Source organism: Nerophis ophidion, linkage group LG29 (assembly GCF_033978795.1).
Source record: "Nerophis ophidion isolate RoL-2023_Sa linkage group LG29, RoL_Noph_v1.0, whole genome shotgun sequence".
Taxonomy (NCBI): domain Eukaryota; kingdom Metazoa; phylum Chordata; class Actinopteri; order Syngnathiformes; family Syngnathidae; genus Nerophis; species Nerophis ophidion.
In genome coordinates, this window is record NC_084639.1 from 7862526 (window position 1) to 7881486 (window position 18961).

General features: G+C 35.1%; 1 protein-coding gene across 4 annotated transcripts in view; it reads right to left on the reverse strand.

The window, feature by feature from the left end:
- diaph2 (diaphanous-related formin 2) overlaps positions 1-18961 on the reverse strand; it is a 1158885-nt gene that overhangs the window by 1096628 nt on the left and 43296 nt on the right. For 3 of the 4 annotated variants that reach the window (XM_061891998.1, XM_061891997.1, XM_061892000.1), the window contains exons 3-4: positions 18125-18157; positions 14207-14383 (exon numbers count right to left, since the gene is read on the reverse strand). In XM_061891998.1, coding sequence (XP_061747982.1) covers positions 14207-14383; positions 18125-18157 — 210 coding nt within the window. The remainder of the gene's footprint in view (positions 1-14206; positions 14384-18124; positions 18158-18961) is intronic. The other variant, XM_061891999.1, reaches the window with a different exon arrangement.

Genomic DNA, 18961 nt, shown 5'->3' on the forward strand with positions numbered 1-18961 from the left:
CGTAAATATACATTCACTGTACAAACATACATATACACATTCACGTACATTCACTGTACAAACATAAATGTACATATACATTAACTGCATAAACATACATACTGTATACACATACATGTACATATACATTCACTGTACAAACATACATATACACATACATGTACATATACATTAACTGTACAAACATACATATACACATACATATACATCCACTGTACAAACATACATATACACATACACGTAAATATACATTCACTGTACAAACATACATATACACATACATATACATCCACTGTACAAACATACACGTACACGTACATATACAGTCACTGTATAAACATTCATATACACATACATATACATTCATTGTATAAACATACATATACACATACATATACATTAACTGTACAAACATACATATACACATACATATACATCCACTGTACAAACATACATATACACATACATGTACATATACATTCACTGTACAAACATACATATACACATACATGTACATATACATTCACTGTACAAACATACATATACACATACATGTACATATACATTCACTGTACAAACATACAGGTCCACACACTGTACATATACATTCACTGTACAAACATACATATATACATATTGTACATATGCATTCACTGTACAAACATACATGTACTTCCACATACCTACACTCATGCATATAATCAGGTTTCATCAAACGTATATTAACGTTGTTACCCTAGGGTAAACTGGGTAACACATGGCACACTGACAAAGCTGAACTTAATGTTACTATAACAATTTACAAGGTTAATATAGCTGGCTCCTCTTTTTTCCCCTCCATTTAGCTGCTTTCTTTCATATTTCAAGTTACCATTACATATATGTACGGTTGCATTTGAACAATTGTACTGTTGATAGTAGAGGTAAATTATTGTTATTATTCATTATCAATAATGATATTTCTATTGGTATTTGTATTGTTCCATTTGTAGAGTAATAATGTTCATTGTGATTTATGTTGTTATTTATTTCACTAACTGCTTCTTTGCTATCACGTTTATTATCATATTTGTACATATCGTATTTGTTGATGCTGTTCTATTGTTGTTGTTTTTGTCCCTCACAATTTTTTGGTCGTTTTTGTCGCCCACAATTTCTCCCTCTGTCTTCCTTTTTTTTCCTCTTTTCATCCCCTCCTGCTCCGGCCCGGCTGCATGCACCAAATGATGATATAAATACATTTAATAAAGTCAAATACAAATAAGGCATACGCCGGCAGGGAGAGGAACTTTCATGGTCCCGTTACAGACAATATGGATCTGAAACAATGATGAAATAGCCTTTTTTTTAATATGTCAGCAGTGTCAGGTTGGGTTCACTGGTGGTATTTTAAAAAGGCAGTGAGCGAGGTTATAGGATTCCTCTCGTAAAGTTCTCGGACCGGTGTCGACTTCCAAGCTTTAACCTTTTGAGTCAGACGCAAGTTACCAGTGGATTTAACACTGCGCATTTTAATGAGACGATTGAAGACAAAAAAAAGAGTTTAAACGCACACGACAACCTTCTGAAACTGGAAGCAGCGGCGGTGGAAATGTTTTAAAGGTTACCGATTATGGGAAAGGGACTGTGATGATGTTCTAACAGTAGCATGTGTCCCTAGAGCCTGTTTATGAGCACCAAACATGAGAAAAATCTTCCTCAAAGAGAAGTTTTCATGACACCATGAAGGTAAAAAGTCCTTCCTTATGACCTCACAACCTATTCCTATATAGATAACGTTTATACCTTTTCCTCATTTAATGTGTTTTCTTTATTTTCATGACTATTGTAGATAGTCACTGAAGGTATCAAAACTATGAATGAACACATGTGGAGTTATGTACTTAACAAAAAAAAGATGAAATAACTGAAAACATGTTTTATATTCCAGTTTCTTCAAAATAGCCACCCTTTGCTCTGATTACTGCTTTGCACACTCTTGGCATTCTCTCCATGAGCTTCAAGCACACATGTGAAGTGAAAACCATTTCAGGTGACAACCTTTCGAAGCTCATCAAGAGAATTCCAAGAGTGTGCGGAAAAGTAATCAGAGAAAAGGGTGGCTATTTTGAAGAAACTAGAAAATAAAAGAGCCATCCATCCATTTTCTACCGCGTGTCCCTTCCAGGGTCACAGGGGTTGCGGAATGGCAAAAACTGAAATCTAAGTAAGATTAAATATGTCAAATAAGGGTGATATTTGCTTATTTTCTGTCTAATAAAATAATTGTTCTCACTCAGCAGTTTTCTATGGTAGTCTTTTACTTGTTTTAAGGGTTTTGGTCCTAAATGATCTCAGCAAGATATTACAGCTTGTTGCTGAGATTTGATGACCTATATTGAGTAAAACATGCTTCAAACTAGAATATCAAGTGTTGCAAAGCTTTGTCATCAACATTACTTTTCTAAAGAAAAAATTTATTTCAAGCATGAAAAAAAAAATCATGATTTTAACCCAATTGTGTCTCATAATTGAAACGGATGACAGCCAAATTGACTTTGCCGTTTTATTTTCAATGAAACAATAGAAAAGATGTACTCTTGTAGGAGTACAGTTGGCACAGTACAGTAAACTGACAGTTGATATTTAAACATTTAACATTTGACATTTCAAACCATTTTGAACAGAAATTATTTAGATGAATTCCTCAAAATTACAATTAAAACATTTTTGTCCGGGGGCCGGACTGTATATATGCGCACTAATTGACTGAAAGAGCACGCGCTTGGCGCGATGATGTCATGTTATCGATGGGAAAATGCATTTTTGGACCATATTATTTGCCGAGCGGCTAGTAGACCCCGAGAGTAACAAGTGGTTGCCTTTCCATTAAGAGCATCCATCCATCCATTTTCTACCGCTTATTCCCTTTCGGGGTCGCGGGGGGCGCTGGCGCCTATCTCAGCTACAATCGGGCGGAAGGCGGGGTACACCCTGGACAAGTCGCCACCTCATCGCAGGGCCAACACAGATAGACAGACAACATTCACACTCACATTCACACACTAGGGCCAATTTTAGTGTTGCCAATCAACCTATCCCCAGGTGCATGTCTTTGGAGGTGGGAGGAAGCCGGAGTACCCGGAGGGAACCCACGCATTCACGGGGAGAACATGCAAACTCCATACAGAAAGATCCCGAGCCTGGATTTGAACCCAGGACTGTGGGACCTTCGTATTGTGAGCAATAAATTAGTTTTTAGTATAAGTATGCCGAGCGCATATCATTATGTCAAGATAATGGCACTAGTATTTACTTCATTTAAGAATATTTTTCAACATATTGAGCAAAAAGGTCTCTTTTTTTTCAATCAAGAAAAGTGCACTTATTATTACTGTTATTAGTGAGAATATACTTATTTTAAGGTATTTTTGGGTTCATTGACGTTAGCTAATTTTAATTGTTTTGGAAAGTCTTGACAAGCCAAAATTTATTGTTCTATTGGCAGATAATTTTGCTTAGCTCAAATAAAATACCACTAATTTTGAATTTTTTTTCTTGCAATTGAACACTGACTTTTTGCAATGTTGGGGCTATCTCAGTTGCATTCAGGCGGAGGGTGGGTCTCCCCATGACTGCGTGGGTTCCCTCAAGTGGGGTATATATATATATATATATTATATATATATATATATATATATATATATATATTATATTATGATATTATTATATTAATATATATATATATATATATATATATATATATATATATATATATATATATATATATATATATATATATATAATTATATTAACGTTGTGTCCTGAGCAAGACACTTCACCCTTGCTCCTGATGGGTGCTGGTTGGCGCCTTGCATGGCAGCTCCCTCCATCAGTGTGTAAATGTGGAAGTAGTGTCAAAGCGCTTTGAGTACCTTGAAGGTAGAAAAGCGCTATACAAGTGCAACCCATTTATCATTTATTTATTAAAATAATATACTCTGATGATTAACTTGTGTGATGACCGTATCATGCTGATAGTATATATTTGTACAATGAATTGATTAACGTGGACTTAAACAAGTTGAAAATCTTATTCGGGTGTTACCATTTAGTGGTCAATTGTACGGAATATGTACTGTACTGTGCAATCTACTAATAAAAGTGTCAATCAATCAAAACCTGTATGTCCCTTTCGCTTACAGTGCACAGACGCCCACATTGTTGATTCTGAAGGCTTCTGGCAGATGCGGTACAGCATGGCAACATAAGCCGACTGGATTCTGATTGGATACAAACTAAAACTAAAAACAACAGCAATGGAACAAGCATAATATGACGAAGAGAATATGAATACTTTTAGATATTTAGGGAAAGTAAATAAAAAAAATAATTGTATATTTAATTAGAATCATGACTTCTGGTTATGTTAGGCCAGTGGAGAAGGCCTTGCTGGCCCTGACGGAACACCACTGGTATATATAAACATGATGGTGTCTTCAAAGTAGGGTTGGGCGATATATCGATATACTCGATGTCTCCGTGCGATATAGAAAATGACGATATCGTGATATTCGAGTATACGTTCTCACGCTGTTGCAATACACTACATGCTCTTCCTCACTCTTTCATGTCTCTCCTTCTCACAGATAGCAAGCGCACCTTTTTACAAACGTCACATACGTATACGCCCTCGCGGAGCAGAGAGGTAGCGGCATGGAAAATATTAGCTGTGATGCTGGCGGAGTTGTACGAGCGGTAATACGAGAGAAAGAAGGTGCGAATCTGGTAACAAATGAAGGAAGAATTAATTCCCAAGAAAAACAGCAGGGGGTCTATCGTCTGGCGGTGGTTTGGCTTCAAATGGGAATATGTCAAATATACAACAGTAATTTGTCAAGCGTGGGGCAAAAAAGTTGCTACAAAAAGTAGCTGCACTGCTAATATGAAGCATCATTTCAAAAGTCACCTGCTAGAGAATGAAGAGTGCTTACTCCGCATGTCAACATCTCCGTTCACTGCCACACGCCCACACCAACAAAATGCCGAAGCAACCATTTCGACATCAACACCGTATGAAAAAAATAGTCAACAACAAAAGATCATGTCCGCAGTAACCTACCACATAGCGAAGGACATACACTGTTTGATTTCCTATTATGCAGCTCATTTTTATTTGACAGTCATTGAAATATCTTGTGTGACATCATGCACAAAAGTGCACTTTATTTGTTGTAAACTATTGTATTGGCATTCTGTACCAAAAGTGCACTTTTATTTAGTGTTGTTTTGATATGTCATCTTAGTGACATCATGCACAAAAGTGCACTCATAGCTTGTTTTGAAATGTTTCTGACAATCTTGCACTGTTTTGAAATGACATGAATGTTTGTGCCACTGCTTAATAACTGTTTAATAAATACACTTTTGGTAAATTGACTTAGCTGTGATTTCCCTCTCTGCATGAAATGAGCATATATTAATACAGTACGAACAAGAATGTTTTAATTTTATTTATTTTTTTGGTTTGGCCGGGTCTCACTGTGGAGAAGACTGCAACTTATAGGCCGAAAAAGTATGTAAAGACTGAATAAAGTGCACAATCGCGCTTTTTGGAGACTCACAGTTTGTTGGAGACAGTTGTGAATAAACAGTTCTCTAGCATTAAAGCTACAGACACACACAATGTGTGTTCTCAGTAGGGTTTACCGAATGCACTTGTAAAATTCTGTCTAAGGGCTACATTTCGGAGAACACACTCCATGTCTCTTAATATATTTCTTCAATCAATAAAACACTTGAAAACATACTTTTACCTTCTTTTTTCATTTCCTCAGATCTCTTCCCTGACCTGCCGCTTTAAAGTAATCTGCTGTTGGGCACGGAGAACACATGGTGTGAGAGACAAACCACTTTCCCAAAGAGGGGGAAAAAAAAAACATATTTTCACTTTCTCCGAGTCATTAATGCACAGAGGGGGGTCTCACTAATACGGCAATCCCCCTTTGAGGCCTGCTGGGATTCTCAGGCTGCAACATACTGACAAACAATAACAGGAAATGCAGAGAAGATGGAGGCCAAATAAATTACTGTATACTCGTGTGCGACCACAAAAGCTTGGATCTGGATAAAAGTTTCTAAAGTTAAACCTGACATTGAACGCAGTCTGTTACGGTCACAAAAGATGCTTTGTTTTCTTCACTGGACCAAATGGAAATAGGATTAATCAGTTCCGATGTCAAACTGTCACCATTATAAAGTCTTTTTGAACATTTTACATCCTTAACCGCAGAGGTGTTCAAACTATCAATCAAAGTTTATTTATATAGCCCGTAATCACAAGTGTCTCAAAAGGCTGCACAAGCTACAACGGCATCCTCGGCTCAGATCCCACAAACTACGGCCCGGCCGCGTGTTCAGTTAGGCCCGCGAGACCTCACGAGTTTAGTCATGACTTTAATAAGGAATCCGGCCAGCAGGGGTGTTTCCAAATTGATAGTACATATCTGACAATGTGTTTGCTGCAAATTTGTCACACCATCTTGTGGAAAACGTGAGTAAATCAAGACAATGACCATGAATTTTGCTTCGAAATGAATATAGAAAAGGCTTTCATTGTAATTGTGAAACTGTGGAATACAGTATAACATTTTATTTGTTGACCTAATGTAAACAACCTTCCCTAGTCATGATGCAAAAAATAAATGTCAACACACGGTCACACATAACTCAATTTTCTCACTGGATTTTGTGGACATTATAAAATATGTCCACGCACCATGAAATATTCAAAGTTAGACCCATTTAAATCCATCAAACTATCAATAAAAGTTTAATTAAATAGCCCTTAATCACAAGTGTCTCAAAAGGGCTGCACAAGCCACGACGACATTCTCAGATCCCACAAACTACGGCCCGTCTGTGTGTTCAGTTTGGCCCGCGAGACGTCATGAGTTTAGTCACGAGTTTAATAAGGAATCCGGCCAGCAAGGGTGTTTCCAAATTGACAGTACATATCTGACAATCTGTTTGCTGCAAACTTGCCACCATCTTGTGGAAAATGTGAGTAAATCAAGACAATGACCATGAATTTTGTTTTGAAGTAAATATAGAATAGGCCTACATTGTAATTGCGAAACTGTGGAACATAGCATAACATTTTATTTTTTGACCTAATGTAAACAACCTTCCCTAGTCATGATGAAAAAAAATGTCAACACACGGTCACATAACTCAACTTGCTCACTGAATTTTGTGGACGTTATAAAATATGTCCACGCACCATAAAATATTCAAAGTTAGACCCATTTAAATCCATCACAGTGCATGATGGAAAAAATGTGAAACACTCTCCACACTTATCCATGTTTGGCGCATTTTAGCTGCTCTATATTTCTGATTGATTACAAACTTTAAGGAGGTTGTCGCGGAAGTAAATAACATAGGAGTTGAACTTTCACATATCAATGATATATTTATTATATTAATATAATATGGACACATATATATATGAATATATATATAGTCTGTATATGTATATTGTTATTTTACATGCGGTCAGCTTTTGGCCCCTGGCCTAACTTGTTCATATAATATGGACACATATATATATATGAATATTTATAGTCTGTGTATGTATATTGTTATTTTACATGCAGTCTGCTTTTTTCAGCCCAATGCGGCCCCCAAGTCAATTGAACAGACTGCAAAGACAGAATATTTAATGCTCGAACTGACAACCTTGATGAAATAATTAATAACTTAGAATTTAAAGGCAGCAACACATTGCAAAAAAAGTTGGAATAGGGGCATCTTTACCACTGTTTTACATGGCCTTTCTTTTCAACAACACTCAGTAAACGTTTGGGAACTGACAAAACCAATTTTTGAAGCTTTTCAATTGGAATTATTTCCCATTCTTGCTTGATGCACAGCTTAAGTTTTTCAACAGTCCCGTCGTCTCCGTTGTGGTATTTTAGGCTTCATATTGCACCACACATTTTCAACGGGAGACATGTCTGGACTACAGGCAGGGCAGTCTAGTACCCACACTATTTTACTCCGAAGCAGGGCAGTCTAGTACCCACATTATTTTACTCCGAAGCCACGCTATTTCAACACGTGGCTTGGCATTGTCTTGCTGAAATAATAAGCAGGGGCGTCCATGATAACGTTGCTTGGATGGCAACATATACTGCTCCAAAACCTGCATGTACCTTTCAGCATTAATGGTGCCTTAACGGATGTGTAAGTTACCCATGCCTAGGGCACTAATACACCTCCATACCATCACAGATGCTGACTTTTGAACTTTGCACCTATAACAATCCGGATGGAACTTTTCCTTTTTGTTCCGGAGGACACCACATCCATCCATCCATCCATCCATTCATTTTTTACCGCTTATTCCCTTTCAGGGTCGCGGGGGGCGCTGGCGCCCATCTCAGCTACAATCGGGCGGAAGGCGGGGTACACCCTGGACAAGTCGCCAACCTCATCGCAGGGCCAACACAGATAGACAGACAACATTCACACTCACATTCACACACTAGGGCCAATCCACCTATCCCCAGGTGCATGTCTTTGGAGGTGGGAGGAAGCCAGAGAACCCACGCAGTCACGAGGAGAACATGCAAACTCCACACAGAAAGATCCCGAGCCTGGGATTGAACCCAAGACTGCAGGACCTTCGTATTGTGAGGCAGACGCACTAACCCCTCTGCCACCGTGAAGCCCCGACACCACATCCACAGTTTTCAAAACAAATTTGAAATGTGGACTTGTCAGACCACAGAACACTTTTCCACTTTGCTTTAGTCCATCTTAGATGAGCTCGGGCCAAGCGAAGCCGGGGGCGTCTCTGGGTGTTGTTGATAAAAATGGCCACTTGTGCCAGTTTTTTTTGAAACATGTAGCAGGCATCAAATTCCAAATTAGCTAATATTTGCAAAAAATAACAACGTTTTCCGGACCGAACGTTAAGTATCTTGTCTTTGCAGTATATCCAATTGGATATAGGTTGAAAATGATTTAGGTTTTTATTTTACAATTTACACAATGTGCCAACTTTTTTAATTTTCCTGAAGGAACTCTCCTGAAGGAATCAATAAAGTACTATCTATCTATCTAACTTCACAAATTTGGGGCTTTGTATTGTAGACAATGTACCACTGTGTACAATCCCCTTTTCTATGCTGGTCATCACACTTTTTCTCAAGATGTCCTTCGATTGATTTTCTGCGATCGATCATGGCATTTTTGTAAGCCTCAAGAGACTTTTTTTGCACATCGAACTGTGGTGAAGTTCCGACTAGTACGACAAAGACCCCACGGTAGTCTGGGAGCGACAAGTGAGCGACTGAGAGAGAGAGGGACAAGCACCGCCTTCAAAAGTGCACAAAATAATACCCCTTTTGGACTTGATTTCATTACTATAATTTCATACTTCTGCTCTGCATTGTCGAGACCTCTCAAATGTCAACGCGCTGTCTGTGTCGTCTGTCACACCGCAAATTTAAGCTGGGTTTTAATGTCACGCCACGGCGCGCACAAACATGGCAAATTGAGAAGTGAGAATGAGTGACGGACAGGGGGAGCGCGGCAAACAAGGCAAGAAAACATTCGCGCCGTGGCTTGATGGAAAACTAAAAAGCAGGAGCAGACAGTGCTCGTATTCCCGTATTGTTGGCAATGAAGGCTACTGCGTGAGGGGAGTAAAGTCAGCCAGCGGAACAGAGACGTGCACACGCCTTAAAGGTATTATCCACAACAGTGCACACGACCGATGCAATGAAGCAGCATTGCACTTCAAAAAGAAACCTTTTTTGTTTTTCTGACAAAAGCTTTGACGACATTCAAGTATGAAGTAAATAGTCGAGGGGAATGTAAGTAGGTTGACTACTGATGTCTGCAGAATGTATTCCCATCCTAAAATACCTATCACGTTGATTTTGGATTAAGAAGAAAGAGAATGTGTTGTGTACGTGCATACAAGACACGGATAGAACTAGTTAAAGGCCTACTGAAATGAGATTTTCTTATTTAAACGGGGATAGCAGGTCCATTCGTACTTGATCATTTCGCGATATTGCCATATTCTTGCTGAAAGGATTTAGTAGAGAACAGCCACGATAAAGTTCGCAACTTTTGGTCGCTAATAAAAAAGCCTTGCCTTTACCGGAAGTAGCGGACGATGTGCGCTTGACGTCACTGGTTGTAGAGCTCCTCACATCCTCACATTGTTTACAATCATGGCCACCGGCAGCTAGAGCGATTCGGACCGAGAAAGTGACAATTTCCCCATTAATTTGAGCGAGGAATAAAGATGAGGATAGTGAGAGTGAGGGACTAGAAAAAAATTAATAAATTGGCGGACGGTGTGGTGCAGTGCGGGAGTGGCCGTGCGCAACCCAAGGGTCCCTGGTTCAATCCCCACCTAGTACCAACCTCGTCACGTCCGTTGTGTCCTGAGCAAGACACTTCACCCTTGCTCCTGATGGGTGCTGGTTAGCGCCTTGCATGGCAGCTCCCTCCATCAGTGTGTGAATGTGTGTGTGAATGGGTAAATGTGGAAGTAGTGTCAAAGCGCTTTGAGTAACTTGAAGGTAGAAAAGCGCTACACAAGTACAACCAATTTATCATTTAAAAAAAAAAAAGTTTTAAAAAAAGTTTTAAAAAGGGCGAGGGCAGTGGAAGCGATTCAGATAATATTAGACACATTTACTAGGATAATTCTGGAAAATCCCTTATCTGCTTATTGTGTTACTAGTGTTTTAGTGAGATTATATGGTACCTGAAAGTCGGAAGGGTGTGGCCACCGGCAGTGTCCCCGGTGGGAGGAGGTAATAGTCCGCAGCTGCAGGAGGACGCAAGCTCCGCTCATGTCTACGGTAAGAGCCGACTTATTAGCACAATTTTCTCACCGAAACCTGCCGGTTGACATGTGGTCGGGAACCATGTTGGCTTGCCCGCTCTGTTCCATAGTAAAGCTTCATCTTTGGTAATTTTAAACAAGGAAACACTGGCTGTGTTTGTGTTGCTAAAGGCAGCTGCAGTACACCGCTTTCCACCTCCATCTTTCTACTTTGACTTCTCCATTATTAATTGAACAAATTGCAACAGATTCAGCAACACAGATGTCCAGAATACTGTGTAAGTATGCGATTAAAGCAGACTACTTATAGCTTGGATCGGGCTGGAAAAAAATGTCCGCTACAACCGGTGAGGTCAAACACACGCGTCATCATACCGCAACGTTTTCGACAGGAAATTTAAAATTGCAATTTAGTAAACTAAAAAGGCCGTATTGGCATGTGTTGCAATGTTAATATTTCATCATTGATATATAAACTATCAGACTGCGTGGTCGGTAGTAGTGGGTTTCAGTAGGCCTTTAACTTTCGTTCTCACTCGGGCTGGGCGATATATCGATATACTCGATATATCGCAGGTTTGTAGCTGTGCAATATAGAAAATGACTATCGTGATATTCGAGTATACTTCCTCACTTTTTAGCTGCTGGCATTACACTACATTTTCTTCCCACTCTTTCTTGTCTCTCCTTCTCACAGACAGCAAGCGCACCTCCTTGCATATGTCACATACATATACGCCCTCGCGGAGCAGAGAGGTAGCATACGAGAGAAAGAAGGTGCCAATCTGGTAACAAACGAAGGAAGAATTAATTCCCAAGAAAAACAGCAGTGGGTCTATTGTTTGGGTTGGTTTGGCTTCAAGTGGGAAAATGTCGAACAGACAACCGTAATTTGTCAAGTGTGGGGCAAAAGCGTTGCTACAAAAAGTAGCATTACTGCTAATATGTAGCGTCATTTGAAAAGTCACCTGCTAGAGAATGAAGAGTGCTTACTCCGCATATCAACATCTCCATTCGGTGCCACACCAACAAAATGCCCAAGCAACCATTTCCACATCAACAGCGTATGAAAAATTGTTATTGACAACTGTTATTAAAATGTATTAATTTTAATTGTCTATTGTTATTGACAACTGTTATTAAAATGTATTCATTTTAACAGCCTCTTTTTATTGATGACTGTTAACAAAATTAACCAATTTTAACTGTCTATTGTTATTAACAACTGTTACTTAAATTACTGCATTTTAACTGTCTATTTTTATTGATGACTGTTATTAAAATGTATTAATTTTAACTGTCTATTGTTATTGATGACTGTTATTAAAATGTATTCATTTTAACTGTCTATTGTTATTGATGACTGTTATTAAAATTAACCCATTTTAACTGTCTATTGTTATTGACAATTGTTACTTAAATTACTGCATCTTAATTGTCTATTGTTATTGGCGACTGTTATTAGAATTAATGCATTTTAACTGTCTATTGTTATCGACGAGTGTTATTAAAATGTATGCATTTTAACTGTCTATTGTTTTGGACAAATGTTATTAAAATGTATTGATTTTAACTGTCTATTGTTATCGATGACTGTTATCAATGCATTTTACTGTCTATTGTTATTGACAACTCTTAAATTACTGCATTTTAACTGTCTTTTGTTATTGATGACTGTTGTTAAAATTAACCCATTTTAACTGTCTATTGCTATTGACGACTGTTATTAAAATCAACACATTTTAACTGTCAATTGTTATTAACTGCTGTTACTTAAATTACTGCATCTTAACTGTTAACTGCATCTGACGACTGTTATTAAAATTAATGCATTTTAACTGTCTATTGTTTTTTACAACAGTTATTAAAATGTAATCATTTTAACAGTCTATTATTGACAACTGTTTTAAAAATGTATTCATTTTAACTGTCTATTGTTATTGATGACTGTTAATAAAATTAACACATTTAAACTGTCTATTGTTATTAACAACTTTTACTTTAATTACTGCATCTTAACTGTCTATTTTTATTGACGACTGTTATTAAAAAATTGAAGCATTTTATCTGTCCATTGTTAGATGACTGTTATTAAAAATTAATGCCTTTTAACTGTATATTGTTATTGACGATGATTATTAAAATTAATGTATTATAACTGTCTATTGTTTTCGACAACTGTTATTAAAATGTATTCATTTTAACAGTCTATTGTTATTGATGACTGTTATTAAAATTAACCCATTTTAACTGTCTATTGTTATTGATAACTGTTACTTAAATTACTGAATCTTAACTGTCTATTGTTATTGAGGACTGTTATTAAAATTAATGCATTTTAACTGTCTATTGTTTTGGACAAATGTTATTAAAATGTATTCATTTAAACTGTATATTGTTATTGATGACTTATTAAAATTAAACAATTTTAACTGTCTATTGTTATTGATGACTGCTATTAAAATTAACCAATTTTAACTGTCTATTGTTATTGATGACTGTTATTAAAATCTGTGCATTTTAACTGTCTATTGTTTTGGACAAATGTTATTAAAATCTATTCATTTTAACTGTCTATTGTTATTGATGAGTGTTATTATCAATGCATTTTACTGTCTATTGTTATTGACAACTCTTAAATTACGGCATCTAAACTGTCTATTGTTATTGATGACTGTTATCAAAATTAACCCATTTTAACTGTCTATTGTTATTGATGACTGTTATTATCAATGCATTTTACTGTCTATTGTTATTGACAACTCTTAAATTACTGCATCTTAACTGTCTATTGCTATTGATGACTGTTATTAAAATCAACCCATTTTAACTGTCTATTGCAATTGACGACTGTTATTAAAATTAACACATTTTAACTGTCTATTGTTATTGACAACTGTTATTAAAATGTATTAATTTTAACTGTCTATTGTTATTGACAAATGTTATTAAAATTTAATCATTTTAACTGTCTATTGTTATTGATGAGTGTTATTAAAATTAACACATTTCAACTGTCTATTGTTATTGACAACTGTTACTTAAATCACTGCATCTTAACTGTCTATTGTATTGACGACAGTTATTAAAATGGATGCATTTTAAATGTAAATTGTAATTGATGACTGTTATTATTAATGCATTTTAACCGTCTATTGTTATTGACAACTGTTATTAATATTGCTGCATTTCAACGGCCTATGGCTATCCCAAACTAAAATGGCCCTCAGTAAAGACCAACTACTAAGCCTGTGTCGGTGATAGAAATGTCCACCACTGATCGGTTTCCATTTGAAATACCAAATTACTAATTTCACAATACAAAATGTTGTTTGTTCTTTCATTAAAACCTACCATCATCTTCTCAAAGAGGTCAATAATCTCCTTTTCCGAAAGGTTCATGGAGCGCTCGTCAAAGAGCGGCTGGGGGAGCGGCAGCTCGGTCTGGATCGACAGGGGGTCCGTCGGGTGCTGAATGAGGGGCTTCTCCTTCTTCATGCCCGTTTTTCGGAAACTGGTGATACGATCACGCTGAAAGAAGATGGATGGCATTAAAATATGGTACAGGTCGGTGATAATAGACTTCAAACACAGTTTGGCTGTGTTGCTATCATAATACCGTGGACTCCTTTGTACCTACAACAGCAAAAATACTTACACAGAAGGTCTATAGTACGAAACCTGTGTAGTATTCACTTACCATCTTACCAAAGTTGTTTTGCATTTTGTTCAACAGTTACCAGTGAACGTTTCCATCATTGAGTTGACATTCATTATTATTCTGTACAGTGAATATTAGTGTGAATAAAGGGAAAAAAACATGAACCGCATGCAAGCAGTGTTCAGTGTGTGATGGAATGGAATGGAGAAGACATGCTTGGTGTATTGGACATGCACAGCGGCTCCAGTAGTGAGACCACTTCAATTCATGCACATTTTTACAGGTATTTCACTTTAAATCATTATTTTCCCAATCAATAACATAGATTGACAAAGTGAGAATTTTTTGGGGTGCTTTTTAGTAATGTTGTATTCATAAATCTGTTTAACAATACAACCAAATATTGGGTACAGCCGTGTGAAACGAGTGTGTAAGCTTACTTGTCTACTCCTGAATCGCTGCACTCAAACTGGTGAACATTTGTCATAAACAACATGGTGACGTTGTTATTAATCCCCAGGTTGAATTGAAATATCTCATTGGTCAACTCTTGGGCTACCAGAAGTAAATATTGATTTGATAATTAAATATGTATTATTATTATCATCATTTTGGAATGTAACAAATTAATATATATTTTTCAATTCAATTTCGAATGTAATTCATAGAAAAAAGTACTTAATTTTAATAGGTTTACTTTAATTGCCTATGTCAATACAACTAACTATGCATTATCATCATTATTTTGAATTTAATCCTTTTTTTAAACAAACACTTAACATATTTTCAAATATAATTTATTTAAAAAATGTTTTTAATTTTGTATCTGGTCTATTGTAATAGGTTTTGTACTTTATCTGCTAATATTCAGTAAATACAATTAAATATAATTATTTTGAATTTAACAAATATTTTTTTCAAACAATTTTGATTTATAATAGGATTTTTTTTAATTGTGTTTCTAATTGTTTTATCTACTACTCTATTGTAATAGTAGGGATTCCCACACATTCATTTATTTGTGGTGGCCTCCCCACCACGAAAGAATTACGGCCGCCACAAATAAAAAACAAAAATAAAAAAAATAAAAATAAAATATTTTTGGGGGGGCTTTTGACTCACTCGACCGCTCATAAAAGCAATGGGACTCTGTCTGTGAATGGAGCTTGTAGTTACATATTATATAAATATGTAAATATTATATAGATATGTATATAAATATGTACATAAAGTGTTGTAATTATATTCCAACTCCGCGTTCTTCTTGGTCAACGCCGCCGCCGCTATTTCTAGTATAATTTATTAAACATATATTTCTAACTGTTTTATCTAAACTCCATTTTAATAGGTTTACTTTATTTGCCTTGGTAAATACAATTAAATTTGTATTATTAATAGAATCATTTTGAATTTAACAAACATTTTTTTAAAACAATGTAATTTCAAATAAAATTCATATAAAGTGTGTTTCTGAATTTTAATCTGTTTTATTGAATTAGGTTTACTTTATTTGCCTAGGTAAATAGAATTAGATATTATTAATATAATAATTTTGAATTTGACAAATATTTTTTTAAAACAATGTAATTTCAAATAAAATTCTTATAAAGTGTGTGTTTCTGAATTTTAATCTGTTTTATTGAATTAGGTATACTTTATTTGCCTAGGTAAATAGAATTAAATATTATTAATATAATAATTTTGAATTTAACAAATATTTTCTCCAAACAATTAAATATGTATTCTAATATGGCCAATTTGAATGTAACAAATATTGTTTCCAAATAATGTAATTTCAAATAAAATTCATAGAAAGTGTGTGTTTATGAATTTTACTTTATTTTTTGTATTAGGTTTAGATTTCTTGCCTATATACATACAATGTGTATTATTAATATGAGCATTTCCAATTGAACAAATATTTTTTTTCAAACAATGTCATTTCTAACATAATTTATTAAAAATGTGTTTGTAGTTGCTTTATCTACTCTATTTTAATAGGTTTACTTTATTTGCATAGGTAAATACAATTAAGCATGTATTATAATCATTTTGAATTTAAAAAATATTCTTTTTCTAACAATGTCATTTCAAAAAAACTCATAGAAAGTTTGTGTTTCTGAATTTGTATCGATTGTATTGTATGTGGTTTACTTTATTTGCATATATACATACAATTAAATATGTATTATGAATATGGTCATTTTGAATTCAACAAATATTTGTTTCGGACGATGTCATTTCTAACATAATTTATTAAAAATGTGTTTGTAATTGTTTTATCTACTCTATTGTAATAGGCTTAAATATATATTATTAATATAATCATTTTGAATTTAACAAATATTTTCTGCAAACAATGTCATTTCAAATAAATTTCATAAAAAATGTTTGTTTCTAAATGTTTTATCTATTTAATTGTAATATGTTTACTTTATTTGCCCATGTAAATACAAATAATATGTATTAATAAAATAATAATCTTTGAATTTAACACATTTTTTCTAACAATGTCATTTCGACTATACTGTATTAAAAATGTGTTTATTTTATCTATTCTATTGTAAAATGGGTTTACTTGATTTTCCTATGTAAATATAATTAAACTGTGTATTATTAATAGAATCATTTTGAATCTAACATTTTTTTCAAACAATGTCTTTTCAAATAAAATTAATAAAAAATGTGTGTTTTTGAATTTCTTATCTATTTTCTTGTAATGGGTTTACTTTATTTTGAATGTAACAATTTTTTTCAAACAAACAATATAATTTCAGATACAATTTATTTAAAAAAATATAATTTTAATTTGTGTCATCTACTTTGTTGTAATAGGTTTACTTTATTTGATTTTATATAAATACAATATAATCATTTTGAAATAAAATTTTTTTTTTTTAAAACAATGTAATTTCAAATACATCCTTCCATCCATTTATTTTCTACCGCTTGTCCCTTTTTTGGGGTCGCGGGTGGAGCCTACAATGCATAAAAAATGTCAGAATTGTGTATCTGTTTAATTTTAATAGATTTACTTTATTTGTAAATACAATTAAAAATGTATTAATATAATATTGTTTAATTCAACAAATATTTTTGAAGCAAACAATGTATTTTCAAATAAATGTAATTATTCATCATTTTAATTTTAATCTATTTTATTTTACGTTTATTTGTAATTACCTCCTGCAAACAATACTTTTTGTTGTGGTGTTATTGTTAACTTGCTACATAATATCTAATATAAGAACAAGTCCTTGACACAAATGTTAAATTAAACTTTTTAACAACAGATACAGTTTCACTTTGCCAAGTCAGGCTAATGGAGACTAATTCAATTTAAATCTGTCATACACCATCATAAAATGTGCATTTATCAAAAAGAAACGGTGCGGCATGCATGAAAAAGACAAACAGGACTGAAAAAAAGCTGAATGGATCAGACAGACAGGAAGTGAACTACAATTGACTAAAAACTAACACAAGACTAGAGGTTTTCTCTACTTGCTTCCAAACACATGTTTGATCCATTGGCTTGTTTCAGTCACGGATGAGCGGGAGGAGGACGTGAAAGCAAGCCAGGTTCGAGTGAGTAAAACCCAGCACCTTACCATGTCGTCGGCCAATGTTTTTATGTGTATGTTCTGTTGGAGAGGGAGGGGAGGGAGGACACAGGGTCAATGACAGGAAATGACAACAACCTGAGGTGACCGCCACCGCCACCTGAGTTGCATGCACATGTACAAGTGTGTCCCCCGCCACGCCTCATGTGGAATGGTACAGTCCCAGTGTTAGTTCGCCTGACACACGGGGCCCTCCCATTCAAGAAACTGACAGAAAAATGCCAAGGCGACAGATGGAATAACAGTCGGAACAATGTACAGGAACTTGTGCTTGTGGCTTATGAATAACATCACCACTTGGCAAAAACCAGGGCCTGCTTGTTTGCTTTTTAACCTGGAAGAAAGTAAACAGGAAGTAACATTGGTTGTAATGCTCAAAAAAGAGAGTGCGAGGGATTTTTGGTCTATTTTTGACAAAAAATAAATAAATAAACAAGCTTTTGTATTCCCTCTGCTTTTTTTTGCTCCGTTTACTGTACTGCAAAAAGTCAGTGTTCAAAAACAATTAAAAAAAAAAAAGTATTTTATTTGAATTAAGCAAAGTTATCTGCCAAAATTCGGCTTGTCAAGACTTTCCAAAACAAGTAACAAAATACCTTAAAAGAAGTATATTCTCACTAATAACAGGTGCACTCTTCTTGGTAGAAAAGAAAGATACCTTTTTGCTCAATATGTTGAAAAATATTCTTAAATTAAGTAAATAGTGCCATTATCCTGACATAATGATATGCGCTCTGCATCATGATTTTTTTTTTTCATGCTCAAAGTGAGAAATTATTACTTTAAAGGCCTACGGAAACCCACTACTACCGACCACGCAGTCTG